Below are 26,253 nucleotides of genomic sequence, written 5' to 3'. Positions count from 1 at the left end.
GGAGATTACGCTGCACTGGTCATATGTTGCAAAAGTTAGGTCTACGCGCAGATTCGTTCATCATCACGTCATGGGAATGTTAGGCGACTGGAACTCGAAAGTGCTGCACTACAATTCAATAATATCATAAAAATTCCCCTGGTTCTGTTATTGATTCATAGGCAACGAGTTTTCGGATTCGATTTGGCTGTACTGATATTCAGAGCTGTTTCTTTTTTATTATTAGCACAAATTAGGTCTCGTCCGTTTCTGTCTGTGACAATTTTACCGGTTACGTAGCGTGTTTAGTTAGTATAAGGCCTTTAAACATGATTGCCTTGATGGTTTAAAGTTGACTTCGCATGCACGCAATGATGACCGTAACCTATAGTTTACGATGATTCATAGCATCCCGTCACGTTGAACGCGTTGTACTTGAGGTAAACGTGTGCTTGCTTGTTAGTTGCTCTTCCCAAAGCAGCCTTCGTCTCTTGTCCATATTTGCTGAAGTTATCATGTGGCGCACGCTTTGTGAGCTTGTCATGCTGGCGCCAGCCCGCCATACTGGGACTGCGACCTGTTCTTTTCTCTAATTCTTGCCTTACGGAGTTTTTCCTTCTATCTGTTGAAGGCTAGTTTGGTGTAGTTGTCACTGAATTTACACTCGCGGCTGCGTTTGCTCGACCTTAATTATATCGATCTTGCAATAATGCTTTCCCATGAATACGGTGAAAGTTTAGGGCAATTAATGTTTCAGCATAAGATAATTTCAGACGGTTGTTTGCACTAGATAACTATATAGCTTCAAGGCCGTGCTAAGTCGTTTAACAAAAAAATGCATTAATACATGTTTGTTGTTCTTTTTCATATGTTTCCATTTTTGAATCGCTCTTCAAATTCTCGAGAACAAATAAATAGTGATGTGTGTAACACGATGTGATTACTTTAATTTTGGCATGCAATGTATGTTTGTTCCTCAGCTCATAATCTCATTTGCTTCGAGAGATGTCTGTCATCGTAATTAAATCTATCCATTCGTTCCAGGACGTTGTTAGCCGTCTTGACTTCCATAGCAAAATGCCATAAAGTTATTTGCGAAAATTATGTTCAGTGGAAATTTATGCATCATTTGTTTTTTGTTACAGGCGACTGTGAAGGCGTGGGCAGGTGTCTGGTTGAGCAGGCGCGCAGGCAGGGCTCGCAGGACAACATCACTGCGGTCGTGGTCTTCTTGAGACCCGTTGACGTCCTTATGGAGGAAGAGGCAGCACGACGCCAGGCTGGCGAGGTGCGTACAATTTTATTCATTTATTTTGGTATCAAGTGCAATTTTTTCGGTGCCAATTAGTCATATTTTAAGCCTTCAGTAGAAATCGCAGGAGTGAATTATTAAATTTTGGGTATCGCGATATTTAAAGCTCATAATTTTACTTATATTAGTTAGCTACTTATGTGCAGTTACACTAATTTCTCTGGAGCTGTATTGTTCAGTGTTTCGTAGTTTCTGAAAAAAATTACATGCCAGAGGAATTTTTACCCCATTTCTTTCTTTGGTTAGAAGACAATTTTTTTTTAATTTGATTTCAGATTCCCGAAGGGGAGATGGACCCCTCATGGCTGATGAAGAAGGATGCCGCACCCTCGACCATTTACGAGATATTCTCGAACAATGTGGGGACATTCAATCCCGATTCCCCTACGAACAAACCGGGTGGGGACTATAATCCATTCAGTCCTGACACCTCAGCAACCGTTGACCCTATGGGCAACGGAGAAGCCGGAAACGGATCGCCTGCACCGCCTTATCAATTCGCTTCCAATGAACAGGTCTGTCATTTTTTCTTAATCTACCGCCGACAAAAATTTGCAGTGATTTAGAAAATCAAATTTTCCAGTTTTGCCTGTCGCATCATTAAATTCTGTGGTCATTGAGTGTTCACTAAGAAGATTGTTCTAGGCCTTTTCCTCAATTTCGACTAGATAGTATATAGATTGCACTTACAAGTTGTCATACTATATATACTATATTCAATTGTATCTGATGCTGTGCTAAATTCCTGTAAATTGCTCCCAAGAAGCAACGCAAATAATGGCTTGTTAATTTGACGTTTTTAAGTTTTTATTTCAACATTTGAATCTTGGAAATATTTTCTCGGTTACAGGTTGGACACGATTATGACCTGTCGGCGGGTCTCCCTGATACTCATTCTGCTGATCCAACCATGGAAGACGGTGAGTACTTCGACAATCACTGACTTGATAACAATCCTCCCCATTCACTCTTGTAAATGGAGTTAGAGTCCAGATTGTTTTGCCATATGCGTTGTAAATCTTGGGAAATTGTATTTTTTATTGACTTCTGCCTTCTACTGACTAATTTTCGTGGATGTGCTGCTTTACTTGTTGTGGAGCTTTAACTTGTCTGTACACTGTGTACGAAGCATGAATGGCATGTGTAGTTCAAGCAAGACCTAGAGGCTTGTCATCATTGAAATGGCGGTACTGTGTCTTAATACAATAACATTTTTATTTTTGCTCTATTGCCTGGACGTTCGTGATCGAGTTACTGGTCTTGAAAAAACAGCCAGCGGTCTGTTATTTTGCCGGCGGAATTCTACACTCCAGTGAGCAAAGATATCCCTATATCGTATTTGGCTCTAGTCATCGTTGGAAATTCTAAAGGCATTCAGTGCGGGCTTTTCGTGAAATTTTACTGCTAAATGTTTGCTGCTTCCGTGCAGTAGCGTTTATTTTTGAAGATATATGTGTCTGCGTGATAGCGATTTGCGTTGTATTACACTGTACTGTCATTACCACGCCTTTAGATACGAATAGCATTGACGGCGATTCATTTATCCCACGATGAATCATGAGAAATTCTCCATATTGACGCTACAAGCCCTTGTATTTCTTTCAAATGCGATTAGTTTTTAACTGTTTATTACAACAGAATTCTCAATGTGCTGTAAGCACGGCAGAATGTTTTCTATTTTTACGCTTGACAACCAGCCTCGTCACTATATGCGTTTGCATTCATCGGTATGATAATTTCTTAAACAGTGCAATCCTGTGCAAAATTTATTTTTATTTATTTATTTTAGTGTGTAATTTATTTTTTTAGTGTGGGCAATGTGCAATAACTCGCCCTCACAAGGCTGGACGGCCATTTCATTCGTATGTGAACACCGCACCGTTTCCGCACCAATGAATTCATGTACAGTTTGTGTATTTATACGAGTGATATCTTTTACGGGTATTTTTTATTTGATGATTATATATATTTACTTTTTTATGGTCAAAGTTCGAGAATTGTGGCGGATGGGATAGTCAGGGCTTGCTATATAATGGAGTTAACCCAGGTTCTAAGTCGGCGATGGTTTAGAATGGTTTATTTACACATGACGGACAACAAAGTATTAACAGGCATATAAATGAGTACACAAGGTTTGAATAGGTTTGACATGTGATATGGACGCTTGCTGGTGAATGAATGACATACATGTGAAGAATGGACTAACATTACTTACTAACTACAAGTTACGGGACGATCCCGTATGTTACTTACGGTCGGGCTTTACACTGGTTTCCCCGACAAGAATGACCGAATTAATAGCTTATTATGTAAACCACCTTTTATATATCGTCTACTGGTCATCTACTACTCTCCTTTGTGGAGAGCTGCAAATGCTTTAATTTCTTCTTGATTTTTATAGGGGTAAGCTTGCCAGTGGTGTGAGGTCATTGGGTGCGATTCCATATATAGGCCTCGCCATTTGCTGGCTTGGGTGGTCACTGATCTGATCACATTCTGAGGCTGCATGATTTCGAGTTGTACCTTATGAGTCATGCTTAGTTAGGCTGAGCCAGCTGCTGTCTCATATACCATTCATGTAAATTGTTTATTTAATTTATTTACATACCTTAAATCCACACATCTTCAAACCACATGTAAGATGTAACCGTATAAATTTTAATTCGAGAATATTGTGTATACACTTTGCTGAAGAGTGTAGACGAAATACTTAAATTATCTAATGAACTTTTTACTTTATGGCGGAGCATTTTCGCAATTTACTCCAAACACTGAATAATATTTATTTAAGGAATATTTTCTAGTTCATTATATCTTATTTTTCATTTTTATTCGAAAACTTTTGAGAAATTAACTGCTCACACTGATAGCTAGCCACCTTACGGCTTGGATCATTAATCTAGTTACGGCCTTTCCTTCATATACAATTTCTTCTCTGTTTGCAATAGGATTTAAATGATCTTGGACGCTTTTCATCTAAAGTTGCTTCTTCCGGTCGTCATTCAAACCACTGTTCGCACTGTGTGCTGGTTCTTTTCAAGCTCCCAGCTGTGCTCGCTATCGCTAGCACGTGTGAATGAAAATCAGAGCCTACATTTTACTAGAGTGTAAGTATACACATCGGTAAACATCGAAAACTCTCGTTTGCGTTCATTAAGTTTCATGCTGATTTTACGATTTTCTATGACAACCTATCCTTGAACTTAATACGATTGTGAAAGATGTAAAATGCAAGTACGTTTTCGCACCTAATCCATATGAGGGAGTATCTGTAAAAATTAAAGCCAAGCTTGTTCCTTACTCAATGCCTTGTTTCGTTATGTGTAACCAAGTTAAGGTTCTAAATTATAAATTATCATTGCAAGTTTCCCAGATCTCGGCTCATGGCTAGTATGTCTCATGGCGTCGGCAAATCGATCGCCTCAATGAGACCGAATCGACACTTCGGACGGCCCTGCGGTCTCGAACGCAAAACCTAATTACACGCTTAACTTAACCAGTCATAACTTCTTCAATACTGAACGTATTTGCTTGAATTTTGCGATATGAGTAGATATCATCAATACGCTGCGATAGGAATTATTGCAGATTGTTACATTAATTCGTTTTTAATTAAAACTAATAAACCCATCTTTTTAGCAACCTAACCACTCATCGTATTGAAGGACTTATAAGTGGTTAGGTTGCTTGAAGAATACGTTTATTCGATTTAATTGAAAACAAAGTAAAGTGAAAACCTGTAATAATTACTATCGCAGCGTATTGATAATATATACTTTTATTACAAAATTCAAGCAAATACGTTCAGTATTGAAGGAGTTATGACTGGTTAAGTTGAGCGTGTAGTTAGGTTTTGCGTTTTGAGTCCGCAGGCGGGTCCTGAGAAGTCTCGATTCGCTCTCAATGAGCCTTACTTGGTCGAGAATGCACCACGTGCTTCTGTGTCGCTAGGAATTAGTGCTTTCCGTTCCAGTTGTCTCTTCCATTGCTCACACCCTACTACGGCCATTGATCTTTGTTTTTCCCGTTTTTTTAGGCATGGTATCTTTCGAGATCTCCGAAGAGCGTAATCCAAGAAATTCTGTATCAGCACTGCATTTATAGCCATTTTTCATTTGTGTATAATTTTAACTCATGTATTCTCATATTTAGGTATTATGTTATTCGGGTGAATTTTTATTGTATTTATGTTTATTTTCATCATTTGCTTCCAATCAAAATGAATTAAGGGTAAATTATTCAAGGAATTCGTTAACGTTTTATAAAGAACCTGAATTTGAAAAGAGCAAGGAGCCTTCAGAGAATAGGAAGAGATTATGTAATACGGCGAAAAATAAGTTAATCCAGTTTTCTGTGAGTAGAGAGAGAGAGCATCGTAAAGTGACGAAGCTACTACTTCACGTAAGTCCCTCCCCCAACGTGAAATTCGGAAACTGAATTTATGATAATCAATCCCATAGATTCTAATTTCACATCGATCTTGTTCCAATTGGAGTTGATAATGGTGAATGAACATTATAATATTATACAGTTTCGCAATTATCTACTTGAACATTTTTCTAAGAGTCAACGTTTCACGTGTGCAAAGCATCGCCACGCGGATTCGTCTATTTCGGGGGTACCTAATGTTTTTTCAGATCGGGAAAGAATCTTGGGGGTAAGGGGCGGGGCACTTCCTTTCTAGCCAGTGAAGTTACCGTCGGCGTCCGTCGGCCATGTGTTGTTGGTTCAGAACTTCAGTCTCTCACGAGTAGGCGTTGAAAGTGCTTCAATGTGTGGGTGTCTTGCCATTTAAATACTTTGTCATTTATATCGGAGTCCGGTAAGACGTGTCGAAAAGAATTTGGTGAACTTTACTCTCAGTTCGTGATAGGAAGTTTGATTATCTCCGAACCTCAAGGTCCTTAGTCCTAGTAACGTTGGTCAATCACTAACGACTTAGTTTGCGGCAGCGGAATCCATCTGATCGGCAAATCTTCCTTAGTATCGCTGCTATCGCATCTTTCCTAATTCCTGAGGCATATCCAAACCGGCTAGTGCTCGAAAACTTACAATGGGTCGTTCACATTCTGAACGACGTAGAAGATGGAAGGCCATTTTATCTGGCAAAACCTTGGATGCTTGGAAAGCAGACCAAGAAAATGAAAAAATGCTGAAGAAAAAGAAAATCCTTGAGCAAGCTCAGAAACAAAGAGACATGCATGCCTTAAGTATAGAGAAAAAATGTATCAGAGAGAAAGCTATAGAAGAATTGAATGAGCGGCGACGACTAGCAAAACAAGCTCGAGAAAAGGCTAAAACTGAAGCTCGTAAAACTGAAGCAAAGCAGAGAGAAGAAAAAAGGCGGAAGAAGCACGAGCTGCTTCGTAGATCGCGTGAACAACGTGGTCTTCTCAATGTGGAAGATGTCGCTGCCTCCACATTGCTTGTCGAGGAGTTGATCACCCCTGAACAACAGGAAAAGGATACTAGCACGGAGAACAGGGAAAATTCCCACAGCCCATTGAGCACTAACGTCGAAGAGAATCAAGAAACTAGCATGATTGACTGCAAGAGTTTCTCCGTCATCGAAGTCGAACCACTAGCAGACAACTGTAAAGTAGGTTTGAATAAAAAATATACAAATGAGAATGAAAAACACATTGCACAGCTTTTGAAGACTCGAGTGCTCAATAACGCTCCAATCAACGTTCTTGGCATTCGCACCTGTAATGTTGAGCTAGATCACGTGGCCAATGGAGTGGGAATAGCTCACATTGGACACACCAATCGAAGTTTTCTTGATAACAACCTCGAAAATAAAGAAAACCATCCTGAAAAAGGTATGCATAAAGTTGAGCGCTAAAACTTTTCGATTGTGGAGAGAAAGATAGGTAGGGTGAATGGTTATTAAATTTCATTGAATGCATTACCTATTTTTATTTTGATAGCGTTTGATTTTTTTGTCTCAGCAGTTGTGTTTTATGTAGGTACCTACGACTTATTTTATGAATGCAAAGTGATTTTCACTTTACCAAATTAGGACATTGCCTACTTACTATCTATTTTCTTTCGGTATACAATGATTTATTAGCTATTTTCAATATCGCAGTTACGGATGAAGATTTTGTTGCAGAATGTGAAAATACTGTCTTTCGTCATTTTGTCACGCAGTCACGCTTTACTGTTGTTCAAAATTCTTGTGTAATGCAAACATTTCATTTTTTTTACTTTAAAATCTGCCAGCGCAAGAACCAGCACACGATTTTATATAATGCTTTTGATTAATCTTTTCAAATTCCAATTGCATTACGACATTTTAAAATTCTACGTAGTAGGATGTATCGTGAGCAAAATTCCTCAAGTTAACGTAGCTTGAGCTCATATGTAGGTAGTACCTACGCAAGCAGCAAGACACAATATCCGTAGCGTTTCATCCATAATTGTTGGGAACAGTCGAAGGTTTATTGCAAGTGACTGACCAATATGAATATATGATATTTAAAAATTGCAATTGAATATAGGGTATTAGAGTAATTCATCTTACCATGCTGCACTCATTTCATCGCCATTTATGAATAAAACAGCAACAATGAATGCGTTGCCAACGGCTTGGAAACGTTAGCTTTAGGTTTAACTGTAAACGAAGGTGCTCATGACAATAATACAACTTTATCGACCTTCATTGCTCAAGTTCAGGAGCGAGAAGCAGCTCTCTCTCGGCCAACAACAGGTTAGGTTGGCTCGCGCATTGGCTGCCAGAGCGCGCTAGTGTACGGCTGTGCCTGTTGATCTTCCCGCGTAAATATTGCCCAACCGATGTAACGTGTCAGAAGTGTTACCATTGATTATATTTTTACATTTGTTGAGGTGTGTTTGTTAACCTGGTGTGTCGTTTTATTTTATATTTGATATTTCGTACGCAAATTGTTTGAATATCTAAAGGTATTGTGAACTTGGTCGAGCATCTGTTTCAACGTTGAAGCTAGCCAGCCATTAGCACATACAGCGACATACCGATACCGGTAGCCTAGCGTCTCCGCGTTTGCCTGGTTGCTTTATTTATGCCTTCAAAATTATTTTTTTTTTCAAATCCGAGCTGACAATTGGTGTTTTCGTTGAATAAAATTCCGTAGATTGAATTTAAATTAGAAATTTACCCGTTGTTGAATGTTCTAATTAGGTGTTATTATTAACCTCTCACTCTTTATCAGAACTTGCTGAAGTATATAGTACAACTAAAATAGCAATTTTTAAAAAATGTTGTTGTTCAATAATAGATGAAAGGAATTTACATTTTTATCACTGTACTACTGGTTATATTTTACAGGATAAGTATAAATCAATCAATAGATTTATAAGTGAACTTCATTGAAAGAGGACACTTGAACTCATCTTCCAAGCCTTGAGAATGTCATTGGTGGTTTGCACTAAACACGAAGGATGAGAGGGCTCAAAAAGGAAGAGTCTAATAAAATCTTTGCTTTGCCATTATGCTGAATGAAGTATAGATAGTGCTTGATTTACATTCAACACATTTAAATAACTGCTTGTTGCTCAGAACCTCTGATCACACTAACTTTTCATGCTTTCAATCTTAATTATTTTTTGCAAAGAAATGGTAGTGTTTTGATTGAAGTGCACTTACCTCATTCAAATTCAAAGCTAGTGGTCTGCTCTATATTTTTTTCACCATCTTCTTTGTGTAACGAAATTTTACAATGCAAATGTGTAGCACTGTAGCTGAGTAACTTGCTTCATCCTAAAACCATAGCAAAGTTATACAACGGAGGTCCATTTTCTGCTCTAACAGCACAATTTACTTACACAAGTTTTTCCAGTTCATTTATATACCATATAACATTATAACCCTCCCAAATTTCATATTGTTTCAAATCAAATCATGCAAGACTCTTTTATTTTGACCATTAGCAATTTCAATAGTATTGATGTGCCATTGACTCGTTCATCCATTTTCTTTCATTTTAATCCAGTATGGTTGAATCCATCCTCAGCAAAAATACAATCCTTTTTTTTCTACAACAGACTAATGAATGTGCTTCAGCAGGTGTAGATAGAAAATTTAGTTCAAAATTAATCGTTCAGAAAAATGTTTTATTAAATTTAATTCTTCATTGGAAGTTATTCATTTGATATTTTAATTTCTCTTGAGAAGTAACTGATGAAAAGAAGCATTGTTGCACAGTGCCAATTTTCTGTCTTAACTCAATGAACTTGGATTTCTATGATATAAACATTTTTTTTATGTCTAAGTTGTCATCAGTATGAAAAAATTAAATGCTACATTTTTTTCCAGTGGAATCTGCTTTGGCGGAGTTGGACAGCTTACCTGATGGTGACATTGATCCTAGCAGTGAACATTACGACAATCAAGAAGATAAGGAGGTAATTCTTGATTGATTAGTTACAATTAGTTTTCATATTTCTCTGTTTTGATTTCTCAATACACTGAGTGACGGTATGAGCTGAACTGATATTAAAATATGTACTGCATTTGTTTTGTATGCTAGTGTCACATCATAAGTTTTTCATTTTCTTCTTAGTGCTGTGCATCAAATATCTATTATTATTATTTATATGCGTTCTATTACTTACTGTTTCTTAGCTTTTTTTTTTTTTTGTTCCACTTATCCATTTAGTGGTTTTACACCATTTCTTCAATTTGCCTCAAATAAATCTATAAGGAATTCATCTTCTAAACACAAAACCATAAAAAATTTGAAATCTGATTCCATAAAATGACTAGTAGAAGTTTTGTGTAGCAGGAAACTATTATTGAGTCTCAAAATATTTGTTTATAAAAATATCCTATGGAGATATTTTGCCTAACAAAAGTAACACTTTCCAGATCGTGAATGAAGTGGCTGATCAGCATTCCAAACCTGTTCTTGAGGGCATTGAGTCCATCACTGTGCAAAACGGCGATCCCTCTTCTCCGTCCAGCCCAAGATCTGTTGAAGGTTTTGTCACATCTGTTGAATTGAACCCAGCTCAAGAACAGTATTCAGGTGTAGACTTGCACGAACACGAATCAGCTGAGCAGCCTAGTGGACCATTCAGTGTCTATGTCAGCAGCTCGCCCGAGCCTGCCAGTCTGGATCCTCTCGCAAATGCTGTTGAAGCAATAAATTCAGAAGTGACTGTCATCAGCGAAGAAGGGGCTCAGAATTATCAAAGTTCAACATCCCCAGTGACGGTGGAGACTAGTGTCCGCGACTTTGCAGAACAGGGTGTTGAAATTGTGCATGCCCAGTCAGTTGTGGAAGTTGAAGCTCCACCTTCCCCGACCGAAATGGCTTCATCTCCGAGTCAGGTGTCTGAGGAACAGTTCCCTCCGCAGTCGTTTGACGGGGCATCTTCTCCATCTCCTGCTTTCACACAGGCTCCTCTGAATGACCTCATGTCCACTTCAATGATTCTGGAAAAACCGATATCTGATGCTCCTGAGGATGTTGAAGAAATGATGCAGTATCTCGGTGGGAACAATGAAGTGCTCTACAACAATCTGCAAGAGCCTGAAACTGCGCAGGTTCTCCACATCTCATCTGACAGTGATAGAATCCTCAGTCCTGAAGCTACCCACTTTCATGATGGAAGTAGCAGTGGCATTTCAGCTGCCCAAGTGGATGCGCCTGTGTCACCTATTGATGCCCACTTGTCTCCTCTAGCTGCGCCTTTCATGCCAAGCGAAGTCAATCTATCGCCCAATGCACCTGAATTCTCTCCACGGGAGAGCTCTCTATCACCCGAAGCTGCTTCTTTCACACCAAATGATTGCCCCTCATCGCCACCTGCCGTTGCTCCGCGGAGTCCTGTGTCAAATAATGTGCCATCTCCGGATGCAGAGGAACTGCTTGTTGAACAAATGAACCAAGCCAACCTCAATGCATCTTACCAAGCGGAAGAGCCTGTTCACTCCCCTGAACCCATCACTGCTGATTTGGCACAACAAAATCCTGTTGTTGAAGAGATGTCTAATGAGTTTCTTCTCTCTGATGAACTTCAGGCCGCTCCTGTCAGTGATGTTATGCCTTCCACTCCAATCAAAGCTCCCATGATTGATGACAGGCCGGTTTCCCCCATTCATACTCCTAAAGCTGACATCCATCCCAGAGACGAGGAAATCATTTCAGAAATCGTACCTCCTACTGTAGAGGGAGCAACTGCCACCAAGAAGGCTCCAGTTAAGCCGGCACCTCGTACTGCTGGAATTGCTGCACGCTCTAGATTGACGCCTAGTGGAACGAAAACCACCCCTACTACGGCTGCAAAAGCTACTCCTGCAACTAAGACTGCAGCAGCAGCCTCTGCCAAAGCTTCTCCTGCTACCTCTTCCGTAAAGCCTGGCACACCCAGACCTACAGCACGCACAACCCCCGGTGGTGCAGTGCGCAGCAGCGCCACCACGGCCATTACCAAAATTACTCCAACCACTCGTGCTACGGCTCGTACAACTACCATAACTACTCGCACTACCACCACCCCGACATCTCGCCCATCTTCTGCTACATCCACTCGAACAACCACAACAACTACCACCACCCGCACTCCTCTTGCGTCGCGCACGACCACCCCCTCAGCCTCTCGCTCTACTCCCAGTAACTCAACAACTCGCACTACTCCTGCAAGTGCTCCTGCTTCGCGACCTACGCCAAGCACTCGCACTACCCGACCTGGTGTGACACCATCATCCGCTCGTAGCTCTGCTACCCCTTCATCTGCTACTCGCACATCCAGCCGCCCATCGTCTGCTGCAACCACTCCCACAACAGCCCGCAAAGTGCCCATCACCCGTCGTCCTCTGACAACTGCAGCTAAGGACAGCACTGATTCCAAGTCAGATCCTACCACCACGACCAAAAATTCTACTGCAGCACGCGTGCCACTTGTTCGTAAGCCTCTTTCTGCTCCTAGGACGACCGCTGCCAAGCCTGCTGAATCCGAAAAGAAGGATATTAAGAACAGCACCAACAAACTATTGTCATCCTCTTCTCGTTCATCTACTGTCACGAGGACCACCACTCGAACTACCACAGCCGCAGCACCTACTCACAAACCTACTGCTGCCAAAACAACAAGTAAGTTTCTTGATAGATTCAGCTGGAGTCAGTAGTTGACCATGTATACTTTATTATTGCAGTTCATTACTTCAATAAGATAACTAAGTTTCGGTGTATTTAAATTCTTAAAAATTCAAGAAGCCAGACTCAACCAGTTGTTATTATGCGACTATATATTTATTGAGTTGTGATTGCCTAAGGGAAGTACGATCGCATTATATTATTTTTGTAAGGATTAGTATAGATAAAGATAGATTTGAAAATCTATTGTTCATTTTTGAATGATACGAATTCGTACTTATTTGTTCAAAATTGATTTCAGCAACCACTCGGAAGTCCACAACAACGATCACAGGATTGAAGTCACGAACGGCCAGTTCTGTTGTCGCAAAGAGCAAAACTGCCTCGGACGAGCCTGCTGTAATTGACAATGATGATAAAAATGTCAAGGAGGTTCCTTCTCCGGAGACCGAAGGAGAAGAGATAAAGCAGGCACAGGAAGAGACGAGTGTTGAAGTACTCACTAAGGAAGTCAATGAAATTCACCTGAACGGAGAAGCAGAGTTGATCACCACTACAACCACAGTCGAGGAAGTGCTCATCAATGGTAACGGTGAACATTAGCCATTTTTTGAACGATTTTAAGGTTTATATTTACCGTATTTGATCTTGAAAAATCTTGTATTGTTGAATTTGTAGGCTACATATTCTATCGCATTCACTTTCAAAGCCAGCAGAGGAAAAGCCATGAAGCATGATCTATCTTCTCGTATGAGGATTAAATACAAGAATTGTGGCAAAGCTGGTTCAGCGATTGTTTAGTCAAATTACAGATAGGATCTGCTTTTTCTGTACATCATACTCGATAGAGGGTGCTAACGCTTTGTTTTGTATCGCCCTTTGTTGCCTTTTTTTACCATCAAAGATGATGGCTAATGAAAGCTTGGCTTGTTCTTATTTCTGAAGCGTTGCCAGTGTAAGTTTTTATATGATTTGTTTCGAACCGGTATTTCCTAAGTCCACTCTTGATTCATTCTGAATTTTGTCAAATAAGTAGAGAATGAAGTTAGAGTTCTTGTATTTTAATCAGAGAAATTTGATCCCAGATTCAGACACATTTTTTGGCGTTCTTAAGTCGTACCACTTCATTTCTGTCCAATGATGTTAACATCTTTTGAATTTTCATAGATAATAAAGCGATAGGAAACAAGTACGTATTCTCTGTTATTTTTAAAATGCTTGTCATCATTCAAAATTTGAGCCTGTTCAATTGAACGTCAATTCAAAACGGCAAGAATTAGCAGTAAAACTGGATTTCTTTCTTGCGTGAATAAAGATTTTTTGTTATGATTTTGTACATAGCCTATCGTTTAAGTTCATATCCTTATTTTTTGAAACATAATTTGGCACTTACGTTAGAATGGTTCGCGCAACTAAATATTTTGTCGAGTGGAATAAAACTTGCTAAATAGTCACAACTCGTGTAAGTTTTAATTTTCGTATAACTGCTTGCTTTTACATTCTTAAAGAGTTAGCTGTACTCCAGTCATGGAGAGATAGCTTGGTTTTTCATGCTTATAAAGTGCCTTTCTGTGGTCCATTCCATATGTTAAATATGAGTTATTTAAACTGTCGCTATCATTCTTTATTTGCTCTCGGAAATTTGTCACACTTGAAAAGAATGTAGCCTTATGCACTTATATGATGGAGTAGGTTCAGTTGTACCAATTGTTTTAGTTGTAATTCTGACTTCACTCCCGCTGCAATTGCATGTAATGGATAGATGAGAAGAAATTAATGTTTTTGAATGTAAAGAGGCGAGCTTATTGTGATGGACCTCAGGAGGAACTCGCTCTGTGCGTCGCACCTACTTCACCCACAGGTGGAGGTTGGTGCGTCTCTCATTGAGTAGTTTGCGAGATAACAGTACAGAAAGAACCTATTCCAATTGCTTACAAACTTGCATAGACAGGGCTTGTTCACCATGAGGTCCTTGCTTTCATGCTTTTACTTTAGAAGTTGCTCGGAACTCGTAACAGTGAAAATAGCCATCATTGTATAGTGATAATTAAAAAATAGTATTCCACAACATTATTTTTCTCCTGAGTAGAGTTTCTTTAATATGTCGCCTTCAATGTCTTCAAAGTAGGAACTAAATGAGCTCTAATTAGTTGAGAAACGGTCGTAGCTACCTTGATGAATTTAATGTTACCAAAAAAATAAATCTACACGAGACGCGCTTTCCATCAATGTGAAACCATGAACTTTCTTTTATACTTTTGCAAGAAAGAAAAAAGTTTTCTCCTAATGAATAAAACTTAATTTATTGGCTAATATATTTCATACCAATATTAAAAGAAGTTTTAATACAATACGACTTCCAATCAATTATTAAGAACGCTCAAATTTCATATCTCTTCATTTTCTCATCGATCAGATTGAGTGCTCTGAAAACCTATACAATAGCTGCACTAATTTTGTTAAAGGAAAAAAACTGAAGTGCAGTCAACTAATAGCAAAATAAATGTTCAAATCATTCCCCCAAACCTCGTCAGAATGCATTACCTTTATTGATGTTCTCTGATAGGAAAATAATATGACAACTGGTTTGTATGATTCATCGAAAGACTTTCAACTCGGGTAAACTTGACCTTGACTCCAAGCCCGAGTCGATGTACTCAATACCGAATGCAGACAGCCAAACTACGAATGAAATAAAAGTCATGTCTTGGCAAACAAGGTCACAAGTGCATATTCCAATGCCGATACCGTAATGAGTAAAACGTAATTTGTTACCGTAACAAGTTCAACGTAGTCGTTGAAAAGATCTTTCTAGCGAGAATGCACTTCTTTAGCTGTAAAAACGAAAAACGCCAGCGTTATGGAGTTAATAATTCTTTTAGGCAGAAGTAAAAATCTACACTCCACATCAGGACATGGTATTAAATTTATTTACTTACGCCCTGGGACCCAACAGGACTAAGATTTGAATGAAAGAAATGAACACGATGAAATATCTTGCGAATAAGTCCCTACCTAATCTTTCATCTTGAGAAGATTCGTAACATAGCTGACAAAGACCAAACACTAGCATCAGTGGAAGACGCTCTCGGCGACGTCCTGCATCTTGAGTCCTCCCAGCGTGTAAACGATGGTCTCTTTGTTGGCTTCCTCCGCCTCGTTCTCCACCCACAGCTGCAGGAAGTGCAGAACGGTATCTTGCACTTTGCTCTTTTTCTTGTCAAAGATGTACTGTACCTGGGGAGTATCACAAAAAGTTTAATACTACAAAAATCCTATTATTACCTGGGTTTTACTATGAAGGAATAGGAAACTAACCAAGAGCAGGCCAATGCACATGATTTATACTGGCAAGACCACAGCTGCTTCAGTAGTACACAGTGAAGCAGCGCGTGTAGTCAATCACTCAGGCAATTGCACCATTGAAACATCAGGCAAAAAAATGTGATTTTTTAAAGTCACATTATTGTTAATTTCTATTCTTTTCTACTCGAAAATCAGACAGCCAGATTATTACAAGAAAAGAATATGACCACCAATGAACGGTTGAGGTATCTGAATATGACCACCAAAGATGTAATCACCAGGTTGTAACAACAGAATCCTCTGAATATGACCAACAAAGGTGTAATCACTAAGTTGTAACAACAGAATCCGTCTCAACAAACAAGTAGAATCCCAAGACACTCCTTGCCTAATGCGACTAAAAGATAAGTAATGATTCATCATGATTCGGAACGACAGCTCACTTCGTCATCTTGGAAGCCAAGCTTGGTGAGCAGGAGACGCCACTTGTCTCCTCCAAGGGCTGCCAGCTTCGTGGCGAGGGCCAATCGCTCTTCATCGGTGATGGGGTGTAATTCCACCCTATCGTTTTCATCGTCGTTAGGTTCTTCTTCGCAGTTCTCGGACTCTTCGGGAATCTTCTCTTCCTCTTTAGGTTTGACATTCTCGGCCTGCACTTGCGATTTTTCTTGTTTCTTTTTTTGCTGAGATTCAAGCTTTTCTTGGAATTGCTGAAGTTTGCTGCTTATACCCTGCAAAAAAAAAAAAAAAAAAATGCAGGAGCTCAATACTGCTGAGAAAGTAATATTAACTATACATGAATATGAAGGGGTGAACTAAAGGCAATAAGGCAAAACCAAAGGAGAAACTTGTAGAATATTCAAATCTAGTGCCAGAGCAAGCCAGGCTACATTTTCATTCATTCTATATGTGTTATTCGTTATTCAGAGTTTAGCACATTATTTTGTAGGATTATGAAAGAATAGATAAACAAATAAAGCAAATAAACGTCAAGAGACGAATAAAACCATTTATGACTTAATTTTTTGAATGAATTATATGACAAATGAGACTCTGATTTTCACCGGTATGTCCTTGGCAAGTTTCTTGATCATTGTCGTGAGGTACTCAGGTAAAGTGGCGATGGGAGCCGTGGACTGAGTGAAGAAATGGGGTGACCTGCACGCGAGGAGTCGAAGACCTCGCCAACCAAAATCGCTATCGTAGACTAGTCTAGGAAGAAAAAAAAAATAGCTCAGTATTCACTGCAGTGAGTGAGACAGCGCATTTTCTCGTCGACGAAAACGCGGTCACGGACGGACAGACATGACGAGCACAATAGGGCCTTTTTTTCGTAAAAGTGAAAATGCGCTAAAAAACACATACGAGTCTAGTTTTTCCGCTACCTAGTGATGGAAAGGCAAAAAGATAAGCCAATTGAAATCCGATGGTCTACTGCTCAAACTAACAGTATGTTTTTGTTAAGTACAGAGGGAATAGTTCTTGATTGAAGCATTTCTTCGAATTCGAGAAAGAACACTGCCAGAGTACTTCTTATTAATATATTCCGCGTTTAACTCCTCAATTTTATAAGGTATCGATAATTACCCTATGCTTATTTTACCAGGCATCACTATAAGGTGGGTTTCAAACAAAATTCTTCTCCAAACGGTGACTAGAAAAGTCATAATTAAAAAGAAAAATGTAACGCATTTATGCAACATTTCTTATCGCTTCGAATCACCGACATGTGGAACGGCCTCCCTGACAGCATCGTTGACGATCTGAGTATGAACGCCTTCAAGAACAGACTAGACGAAGCTATGCAGGAGCATATGTTCACTTGTTCAGTCTTGAAATGCCATGAAGCTTGCGGGCCTTGCAATAAGTCTAGCAGCTATCTCAATCAATCGTCAGTTATGGAAAGATCGTGTTCAAAAGGCTGGATCCATTGTGGAATCAAGTCACGAAAAGTACAAGAATCGGCAAGAGGCCATGGGCCTATTTCTTCAGTGCCGACACTGCTATTCTATTCTAACTGTGATTCTTCTTCACTGCTGCATCGCTACATCAACAGAATGGAAAAATAAACAGCGAGTTGACGGAGGTGAGATTGAGGCAACCTATCAAAGCAGTTGCACAAGTGGCCGCCCGGATTAGCAGCCTCCGTGCTTGCTTCTAAGGCAGTGACTGGCTGAGGTAAATTGTCAGGTAAAACCCTGGTGAATCATCCGATATATATAAGCAGCTTCAACCAACTAATTAACCTCGCTCGAACCAATTTACACAGCTTACATTATGCATTTTTGACCTACACAACATACAGACTTCATTGAGAAGTATAGAAAGGCATGTTGACTTTGGCTTTGAAATTTAACAGGCGGCGATGTTGTTCATTCGCCAACTTTAGCTATGATTAGGATACCAGTTTTAATCCAGTGTCATCAGTTACACATGTACATAAAAACCCTGGAAGCAAGTAGTAACTAAAATAACTTGTAAAAAATCTTACCTCTCAGTGACAGGCTCTTCTTCACAGTGGATTTGTTCGACTGCTTTGATGAAATAATCTTCAAGCGACGGGATGAAGTCCCTCTTCTTCTGCCTTGTTGCAGCGATGTTATCTGGACACAGATTCCAGAGGCGAGTCATCTCCGGACTGAAAGCATACAAAATTTGTCACTAAATAATTTTTTGGTTGTTTCACATTCACCTAAATTTCTTTCAAGTTGCGATTCAACTACTGCAATTCGCCCCCTCGCAACAATTTTTCGCCCGTTCAATTGCAATGCGTATCAAGCTACTGTTGTTCATAAAATTTTCAAGGCGACGATTGGTGGTCGGCTGTGTTCACTAATATACCGATTGTGTTTTTATGAGCAAATTGTCGTCAAACTGAACAAGTGTAAATATTCTTTATCACCTTTGCTCATCAAATGAGAGGCACTTACTTTGCCATTATGAACTTCTTTCGAGCCTCGGCTTCACGGATTAGGTCTCCCAGTTTCCTCTTTTTGCCTTTTTTCAATTGCTTTGAGTCGTCCTGCAATAAAAAATCGGTTATAGTTAAACGAAATTATAGTGCACACAAAACTTATTAAGGAAACAATCCGATTGCAACTCTGTACAAATCGGATCGACACAAATCGTAAAACACACGAGTGTGGTACGACCCACCGGTGGATTGCAAAGTCTTTTTTTCAATTGCGTTTATCGGCAGAAATTTATGATGGTGATACTTCCTTGTTACATTTAAAAATTAGAAAAAAAGGAAAATTGAATTTTTGCACCGGTACACACAAATTTACTAATAAATATTGTATTTTAAACCTTTTTTGTCTGCGGATTTTGCTGTTTTTAGGCAATGTGGCAGGCAACCTTGGTAGGTCGTGCCACACTCAACGTGTTAACGTACTATCTCAAGAACCAGGCGAGCTTCAAATTTTCGATGACATAAATCTAAAATTGCTTTCAATAAAAAATGATCATAATTGTTGATGTTGAATCAACGGACCTCATTTTTGACACCATGCACGTTAGCAGGGGGAGCAGGTGCTGGTTCCTTGATTTCCGGACATCCGCTGTTCTTCCAGTCATTCCAAAAATCTTCTCTCTATCAAAATAATCATTTGAAATGTAAAAAATCCTGTCGGTGCTGATGGAATATGTACACACAATAATGATTAAAATCGCAATTGAACGTTCTTCTAATTTTCCCAAATTATGAATTTTTAAGAAAAAATTTAAAAACGAGCTACATTTGCAAACGTAAAAAGCCGGGATATAAAAATTGGAATACTATGAAAAAAAACTTCAGTAAATAATAATTGTTCCATAACTTTATATTTGAAGTTAGTTTTAGATACTTGGAGCAAGTAATAGAAAAACTTATTAAAACATAACAATTAAGTTATTCAAAGCTCATTCTCAATGAGTTGGTTATCACAAAGCACATACTATAAGCAAAATAGGATGCACAAACTTTGAGAATTTTTTTGATGATTTCCGCAAATTCCTCTCCATCAGGCGGAGTTTCCATCAGAAGACCGAAGACTTTCTCCTCGGTGGCGCGCACCCACGCAGTTTCTCCTTCACCCAGACTCTCTCTGTATAGTAAAATAATGCTTACTGTTCGTTGGATAAGGGTAACATAGATCCTTTATGACTTGGTCGTTCAGAATCGGTGAAATTGAACAATAAACTTCCAAATTTAAAGTTTATGCATTCGAATATAAACTATCAAATTGGTGAAGGTGCACAAAATATATTGATGTTACTTTTGAAACATTCTGATGGTATCTCAAACGGAAAGAAGTAACTGCCAAAATAAAACAACTGTTGCAAACGTAAAATCCAGGACATAAAAATTGGAGTATAAATTAAAACGCTGAAAATGAATCAATCTGCGTTTCAATTCATTTTCAACATGAGTACCTACTGCAGAGTGGCAAGACTCAACAATATGTATTACTATAGGATTTCAAGACAAAACAATAAAAAAATGCAAACCCACTCCAATACGGCAATCACAATCAACTGGAACTGCAATGGCAGCCAACAGCTGCTGTCTCTTACTTCAGACAGCGCACCAACGACCACCAGCTTCTGACAACGCATCAACCACCAGCTTCTGACAACGCATCAACGACCACCAGCTTCTGACAACGCATCAACGACCACCAGCTTCTGACAACGCATCAACGACCACCAGCTTCTGACAACGCATCAACGACCACCAGCTTCTGAAAACGCACCAATAACCACCAGCTTTCAACAACATAAGTATGGCACAGTTCAGGACAACGAAGTAGGAACGAACTGTTTGAATTTGATGGCAGCAGTGAGGTAGTGGCAGAGGATGAGCAGCTGCACAAGCACGTAGCGCCGGAAGTTGCTGTCACTAAACTGCAGCTCCAGCAAACGTTTGTTCGTCAAAAATTTGGCAAAGTATTGATCAATCTGCACAAATAAAAAATAAAAACAATCAAGAATTAAGTTACACTATTCATAGTCTACGAAATTATTTGCCAACGAATTTACAGCCGGAAAACGAACATAATTAAGCTACTAAAACATGGTGAAAATATATTTTTCTTTGCTAATTTGAAGTTCCTTTATGCATAGCCTTTACTCCTCATTTGTGACTATAGCATACAAAAATGGTGAAAAATCAACGGGTTTCATTACTCAAATTTGAGAAAAATAAAGGTACTCTAGCATTTACAAATATGAACATAAAAAAATATGACCGTTACACGAAAACTCTGTCAATTTATCATAGCTCAAATTGCACGAGATGTTAACCTTCTTGACGTCAGGCAGCGAATCAATGATGGTAGTATCAGCATCGGAAGAGAGTTGGGTGACGTCATTATAGAAGCGTGGCGCCGAGCTCACTTTGCCATCCTCAGCGCCACCGCGGCCTTCACTTTCCAACTTAAAGCTGCTGAACGCCTCCAGCACGTCAGCCGTGTACTGCACACCAGACAAAAATTAGCTAACATTTCTTTATCCAAAGCTGATTTGGAGCAACCAAATTATACAAGACTCAATTATTATCATTCATTTTTAAGCAAATATTTTTACCCTCTAATAAGGAACTGATTTAATCCCATAGAGAAATTCATAATTTCAAAAGCATATTGAAAAGTGCAATCATTTGTACTTGAATGTTCCTAATTTAATACAGCAGACAAAAAAACATGAAAATGAGCAATTGTTAACAGAAAATTGTTGTTAAAAAATATAATGTAGAAGACATAACTATTAGGATGCAAATATATATGAATGAGGCTAATATACATCAGACTACATGAAAAATATATAATTACACTGTAAAATAAGAATTATATTATGAAAAAACATATATTATACTCGAATAAATTGATGTCATATCTCAGATAGGGTGGTGGGTGCAAAGATAACACATGACATTTCCTCACAGAGGTGAAGAGCCTCCATGGCTCCTTTTGATAGCACTGGATGGGGTTCCTAAAGAAGTCCTGCAGAGCCCAAAACTTGGAGTACAAAGTGGGGTCCAAAGCAGGTTTGCTTTCATCTTTTTTCTCCTCTTTAGCTTCGCTGACACTATCTTCTTTTACTGATAGAAAATAAGAGTAAACTTGAAACATATAGAAAAAATTTTAATCTAGTTCAAAAGAATGAATGTATAATATTACCAGCTCTGCTCATAGCGTCAAAAGGAGAGTAAATATTAGTACAATATATTATCACATATTCTCTTGAATGATAAAGTAAAAACAAGTGTCAACAACTTCACAAGACTATCACAGTTATACGGTAATCTTAAATGAAGTCTACTGCGCTCATGGATTGACTGTATGCTTACTCACCTTCACTAACGTCCATTGCATCGTCATTCTCATTGGCTGAGTAGGTGGTAACATTCTCAAGGTTGAACTCCGAGATGAGGTTGAGACCAGAGCGCTCACTGAAGGGGAAGAAGCGAGCCAGGAACAGCAGAATGCGACCACAGAATATTGTGTTCTGTGACCGAGAGAGTCGGCGCAACACGTCTGGAAACAAGCAAGAATATAAACTGAATGCAAGGTGATTGATATATACGAAGCACGCTTGTGCTGGATGTTATGTTCAAGATAGGTGGCAGATGGAGGTGTATATAAATGTGTTGCATCATAAAATTTGAAAATAGGTTCAATTTACTGGATACATACAATGTTATAAACTAAAGTTACCTTTGCAAAAATGATCACCTTTTCAATACAATAAATTCCATCCTAGACACTGGAGTGAGTTAACCCATTTTATCTCCCAATGTCTTGAAAAGACACTTATGTGCCCAATATCTAGTACCTTTGTGGTATATATAAATCATTTTTAAAATTTGAATTTCACCATTAGCCGTACAATATATAACTGAAATATGTTTTTAATACAAGTCAATTCTAACAGCTTTAATTCAACTGGAAACTTACTAAGACTTGATAGATATTATATTTTGTACAACAAATAAATTGACCTGACTTAAATGTGCTTGTTGATCTAACTCTAATTTTGAATCAAATCTCTACAAACCATGAAGAAGGAAAATATAGAAAAATGACAAAATTTGCCAGTTAAAACTCACCGTTACACATCCTGAGCACTTGGTTTTTGCTGGGTGCAAAAAATAAAGGTTCTTTCCAGATGCTGACATTGGCTTCAACAAAGGAGAAGAGCTTCTCACATTGCTGGACGGTGAGAGAATCAAATGCATCCGAAATCACCAACATAGGAAGCGTTGGCAGACACAGCTCCTGACGTGCTAGTTCACATGTCAGCTGCAAACACAGGAAAACTTTATTTTAGGAGCNAATAACAGCTGGCCAGGACTCTAAGACGTTCATACCACTAAACCACTAAGACTTTAACCTAATAGCATAATAGAAATTTATGAGCAATGGCCATAAGACAGTAGGAGAGACAAGAAGGCCTTCAACAAATATAGAGCCAGCAATACTGTAAGCACATTCCATAGCAAGCACTGCACAAGAATTATCATCAATTCAGTTATGTTGTTGTAATTGCCCATCCTGGTAGTGGTGACTAGGGAGGGCGGGGGTGATAGGTCAGTTTTTCTGGGCACTTGGTGCCACTGGTAGTTCTACGACCATCACTGGCTCGCTGACCTGCCAGAACCATTTTATTGCTTTTCACAACACCCTGGGCAAGCCAGGTACTCATTTATCAACCAGAGTTGGATGAATGACTGAGTTGACCATGAGCTGAGCTTCCTGGAAGAATTTATCTTCAGTGGGACTCAAACCTGGGAGCTCGGTGCGAGAGACAGAGTCTTTCACCACTGCACCACCACAGCTCTTCAATTCAGTTATCAGCATGGTATGGTCAGTCACCGTCAGTAGCAATAAGATCACAATCACCAATAGCAGAAGTATGGAAATGAGCTTGGAGTAACATTCCCGACAATGAAGAGAATGCCACTATTCCAAAGTATGGTTGTTATATAAATTCTACAGTCAGACTGGCTGTGATCCATCAATCTAAGTACAAGAGATTATGGCTCTGAAAACAGAGTGACTGTGAAAAGCGACTGCAGGGACGTGCAGCTACCACTGTGGTATTGCTGCTGAAGATATGCCTGCAAACATGTGCCCAAAGTATGGTCATTTATGCAAGTTGTACTACTCAAAGGAACTGCAATGGATCAACATTTCTGGTACAAGTAGGAGATTTGAGTGATGTCAACTGATTTTCAACTGTTATTGTGTTCGGGTTACCACTTCAGCTGTACTAGAGATTTTTGTTACTTTAGAACGTGACTAGAATTCTCCAATTTAATAATAAATGTAGCAGTTTTTCATTGCAAAGTTCTCTCTCTCTCTGCACAATTTTTGCCATAACCTATTCCATACAAAAACTTAAATATGGGAATAACGTACTGCAAGTAAAGCCTAGGATGCTATGGTCACAATCTGACTAAATTGAAACAATTGCCAATCAATAATAAAATTATAATAATTAAAAAAATTTCTTCAAATTCTTTAAATTTTAATACCCTAATCATTTTTCTTTCACAAATAACTAGTTTATAATCTGAAAATTTTCATGGCATATAATACTGCAAATTTGTGATGCAGCTATAGGTATCACTCAAAAGGTTCTAGATTGAAAGCTATGTTTCATTTCATCCACTATATTATAGATATGGCAAAAACTGGGAAATGAAATAACTGGCCCAAATAAGCAGGAAGTCAACACAGCAATCATCTTGGGTAATTATGTATGAATTGAACATGAATATGACAAAGTTTACTACATATCTAAATTTTTATTGAAAAATGAAACTGTAAACTAATCATACCTAACTGACAACAGGAGAGATGCCAGTAGTATTGTTCATTATGGTCTACAATAATTGATGCAAGTTATGTGAAATATGTTCCACAACCTAATAGCACAAGAGAAATTCATCAGTAAATAAATTATTCATTCTGCTCTTGCAACCGCTACCTTTCAACCTGAATATTTTCATAAGATTCAAGATGGAAAATTTACATTCCAAATGCTTATAACTCTTGTAAAGAGAAATAAAGTTTTATAATTTGCAAAAACTTTTGATCTCACAATTCTACTGACTAGATTGATTAAGATTTATCGAAGGGCCTTTCGTAAAACACTTGGTATTGACTTGTTGGTAACACTTGACTTGACTTGATGTAAAACACTTGATTGACTTGGTAACACTTGTAGCATAAATAATGCACTTAATCAAATTACTTGGTAACAAACCTGGCAGACTGCTGTGATCTTGCCAAGATCTGTGCTGTGGCCCACACACAAGTTCTCCATGACGTAGAAGCGCACAGCCGTCTCCACACATACTTTTATTGGCTCGCTGTCAACAAAGAAATTTTGTAAAAATACAAGAAAGTGAGTTCAGCAAGAAATAATGGTCCTGGTCCTGGTCAAGCCAATATCATTTTAATTTTTACATCAATAAATCAGTGGTATTCAGAAATTTCTAAAAGTTAATTCCAATTTGTGTTGGTCTATATGTAGCTTTGATTGATTAAAATACCTCCAATAACTTGGATTGTTCTAAAAAGACAGTTACAAAATGCATGCCAAATATTATGCATTTAAAAATTACTTTATAAATACAACACTTCTAAAGAATCCAGTGTCTCTGATGTTACACAAGTAGAATTAATTTCTAATTTTATTTTCAAATATTAAAAAATTACTTTTAAATATTTTTAATGTATAAAAAAATTAAATTTCCGTTATTATTTATTCTGTCAATTGATTCATACATTGTCTCCAACTTTATGCAAGTGTGCAAAATTTCGTGCACACACGAACAAGAAGTGAAGTTAAAGAGTAGTTTAGTAAAAAGGCAGTAATTTTGAATTGTACAGAAAGGCAGAAAGTTGAGCAACTATTTGTTGTGTGTATCTGTATGGTCACTACACTTTGACCACAGCATATACACCATTAAGAGAAGATAGTCATGAATTGACCTCCATGCTAAACGAGCATGACAAAATCCTACATTAATAGTGTAGTTCAAGTTGCTATAGGCAAACTGCCAACTGATTGTAATGTTAAAAAACTTCTAACAAGATATTGGACACAGCAAATTTGATGGAGCATTGTCATGAAGAGCTGAATTTTGAACTTTCCAGAAAATGCATATTTGTGCAACAAAAGATTCACGATCAAACCAAATGCATACGTAATGTTACAGCCATAAGATTGCAAATTTGTTGATATCACAAGATTTTGGTACCACAATATTTTATTAATAAGTAGAAATTTTCAAATCTTGTGGGCAATGCAATTTGTGCCACAAAATAAATAAAGTATGACTCCAAAAATAATATGTAAAGATAGATATATACTACCGTAAAATGGGGTAACTTAGACCACATTTTTTTTATAAATGATGTAATTTTTTTACTAGCTAAATTAAACTTGAATTGAAACATGCAAAATACAGGTCTATACTCTAGCTTCACTTACCATAAATTGCTGGCTCCTGCCTCTCATAGTCTTTATGTAATTTCAAAAAAAGTGATGGTCTTTGTTACCCCAGCTCTTGGGGTAACTTAGACC

General features: G+C 38.4%; 2 protein-coding genes across 2 annotated transcripts; one reads left to right on the top strand and one right to left on the bottom strand.

Annotated features, from left to right (window-relative positions):
* The first annotated feature begins 1,099 nt into the window (after positions 1-1,099).
* On the top strand, positions 1,100-14,437 carry LOC108664552 (flocculation protein FLO11). Its single transcript, XM_018151160.1, has 6 exons — positions 1,100-1,267; positions 1,567-1,806; positions 2,142-2,211; positions 9,588-9,676; positions 10,140-12,369; positions 12,674-14,437. The coding sequence occupies exons 1-6, from the start codon at positions 1,100-1,102 to the stop codon at positions 12,973-12,975; spliced, it is 3,099 nt and encodes a 1,032-aa protein (XP_018006649.1). The 3' UTR covers positions 12,976-14,437.
* LOC108664553 (THO complex subunit 1) lies at positions 14,342-25,033 on the bottom strand (the record flags this gene model as incomplete). The annotated part of the gene is given in 13 exon segments (XM_018151161.2): positions 14,342-15,609; positions 16,122-16,409; positions 16,743-16,890; positions 18,170-18,316; positions 18,609-18,700; positions 19,172-19,270; positions 19,640-19,763; positions 20,477-20,616; positions 20,962-21,132; positions 21,600-21,757; positions 22,011-22,193; positions 22,766-22,958; positions 24,928-25,033. Coding segments are annotated over 13 exon segments (2,014 nt in total), but the record flags the coding sequence as incomplete, so codon positions are not given.
* Between the last annotated feature and the right edge of the window lie 1,220 nt (positions 25,034-26,253).

This window comes from Hyalella azteca, unplaced genomic scaffold (assembly GCF_000764305.2).
Source record: "Hyalella azteca isolate HAZT.00-mixed unplaced genomic scaffold, Hazt_2.0.2 contig8720, whole genome shotgun sequence".
NCBI classification, from domain to species: Eukaryota; Metazoa; Arthropoda; class Malacostraca; order Amphipoda; family Hyalellidae; genus Hyalella; species Hyalella azteca.
This window is presented reverse-complemented; position numbering and strand designations above follow the sequence as displayed.

What these genes read in the sequence shown, in the direction of transcription:
- LOC108664552 (XM_018151160.1), top strand. Translation starts at nt 1,100, where the DNA reads ATGCATCATTTGTTTTTTGTTACAGGCGACTGTGAAGGCGTGGGCAGG. An exon ending in TGATCCAACCATGGAAGACG is followed by an intron (nt 2,212 to 9,587) that starts GTGAGTACTTCG and finishes ATTTTTTTCCAG; the next exon opens with TGGAATCTGCTTTGGCGGAG. An exon ending in TACTGCTGCCAAAACAACAA is followed by an intron (nt 12,370 to 12,673) that starts GTAAGTTTCTTG and finishes AATTGATTTCAG; the next exon opens with CAACCACTCGGAAGTCCACA.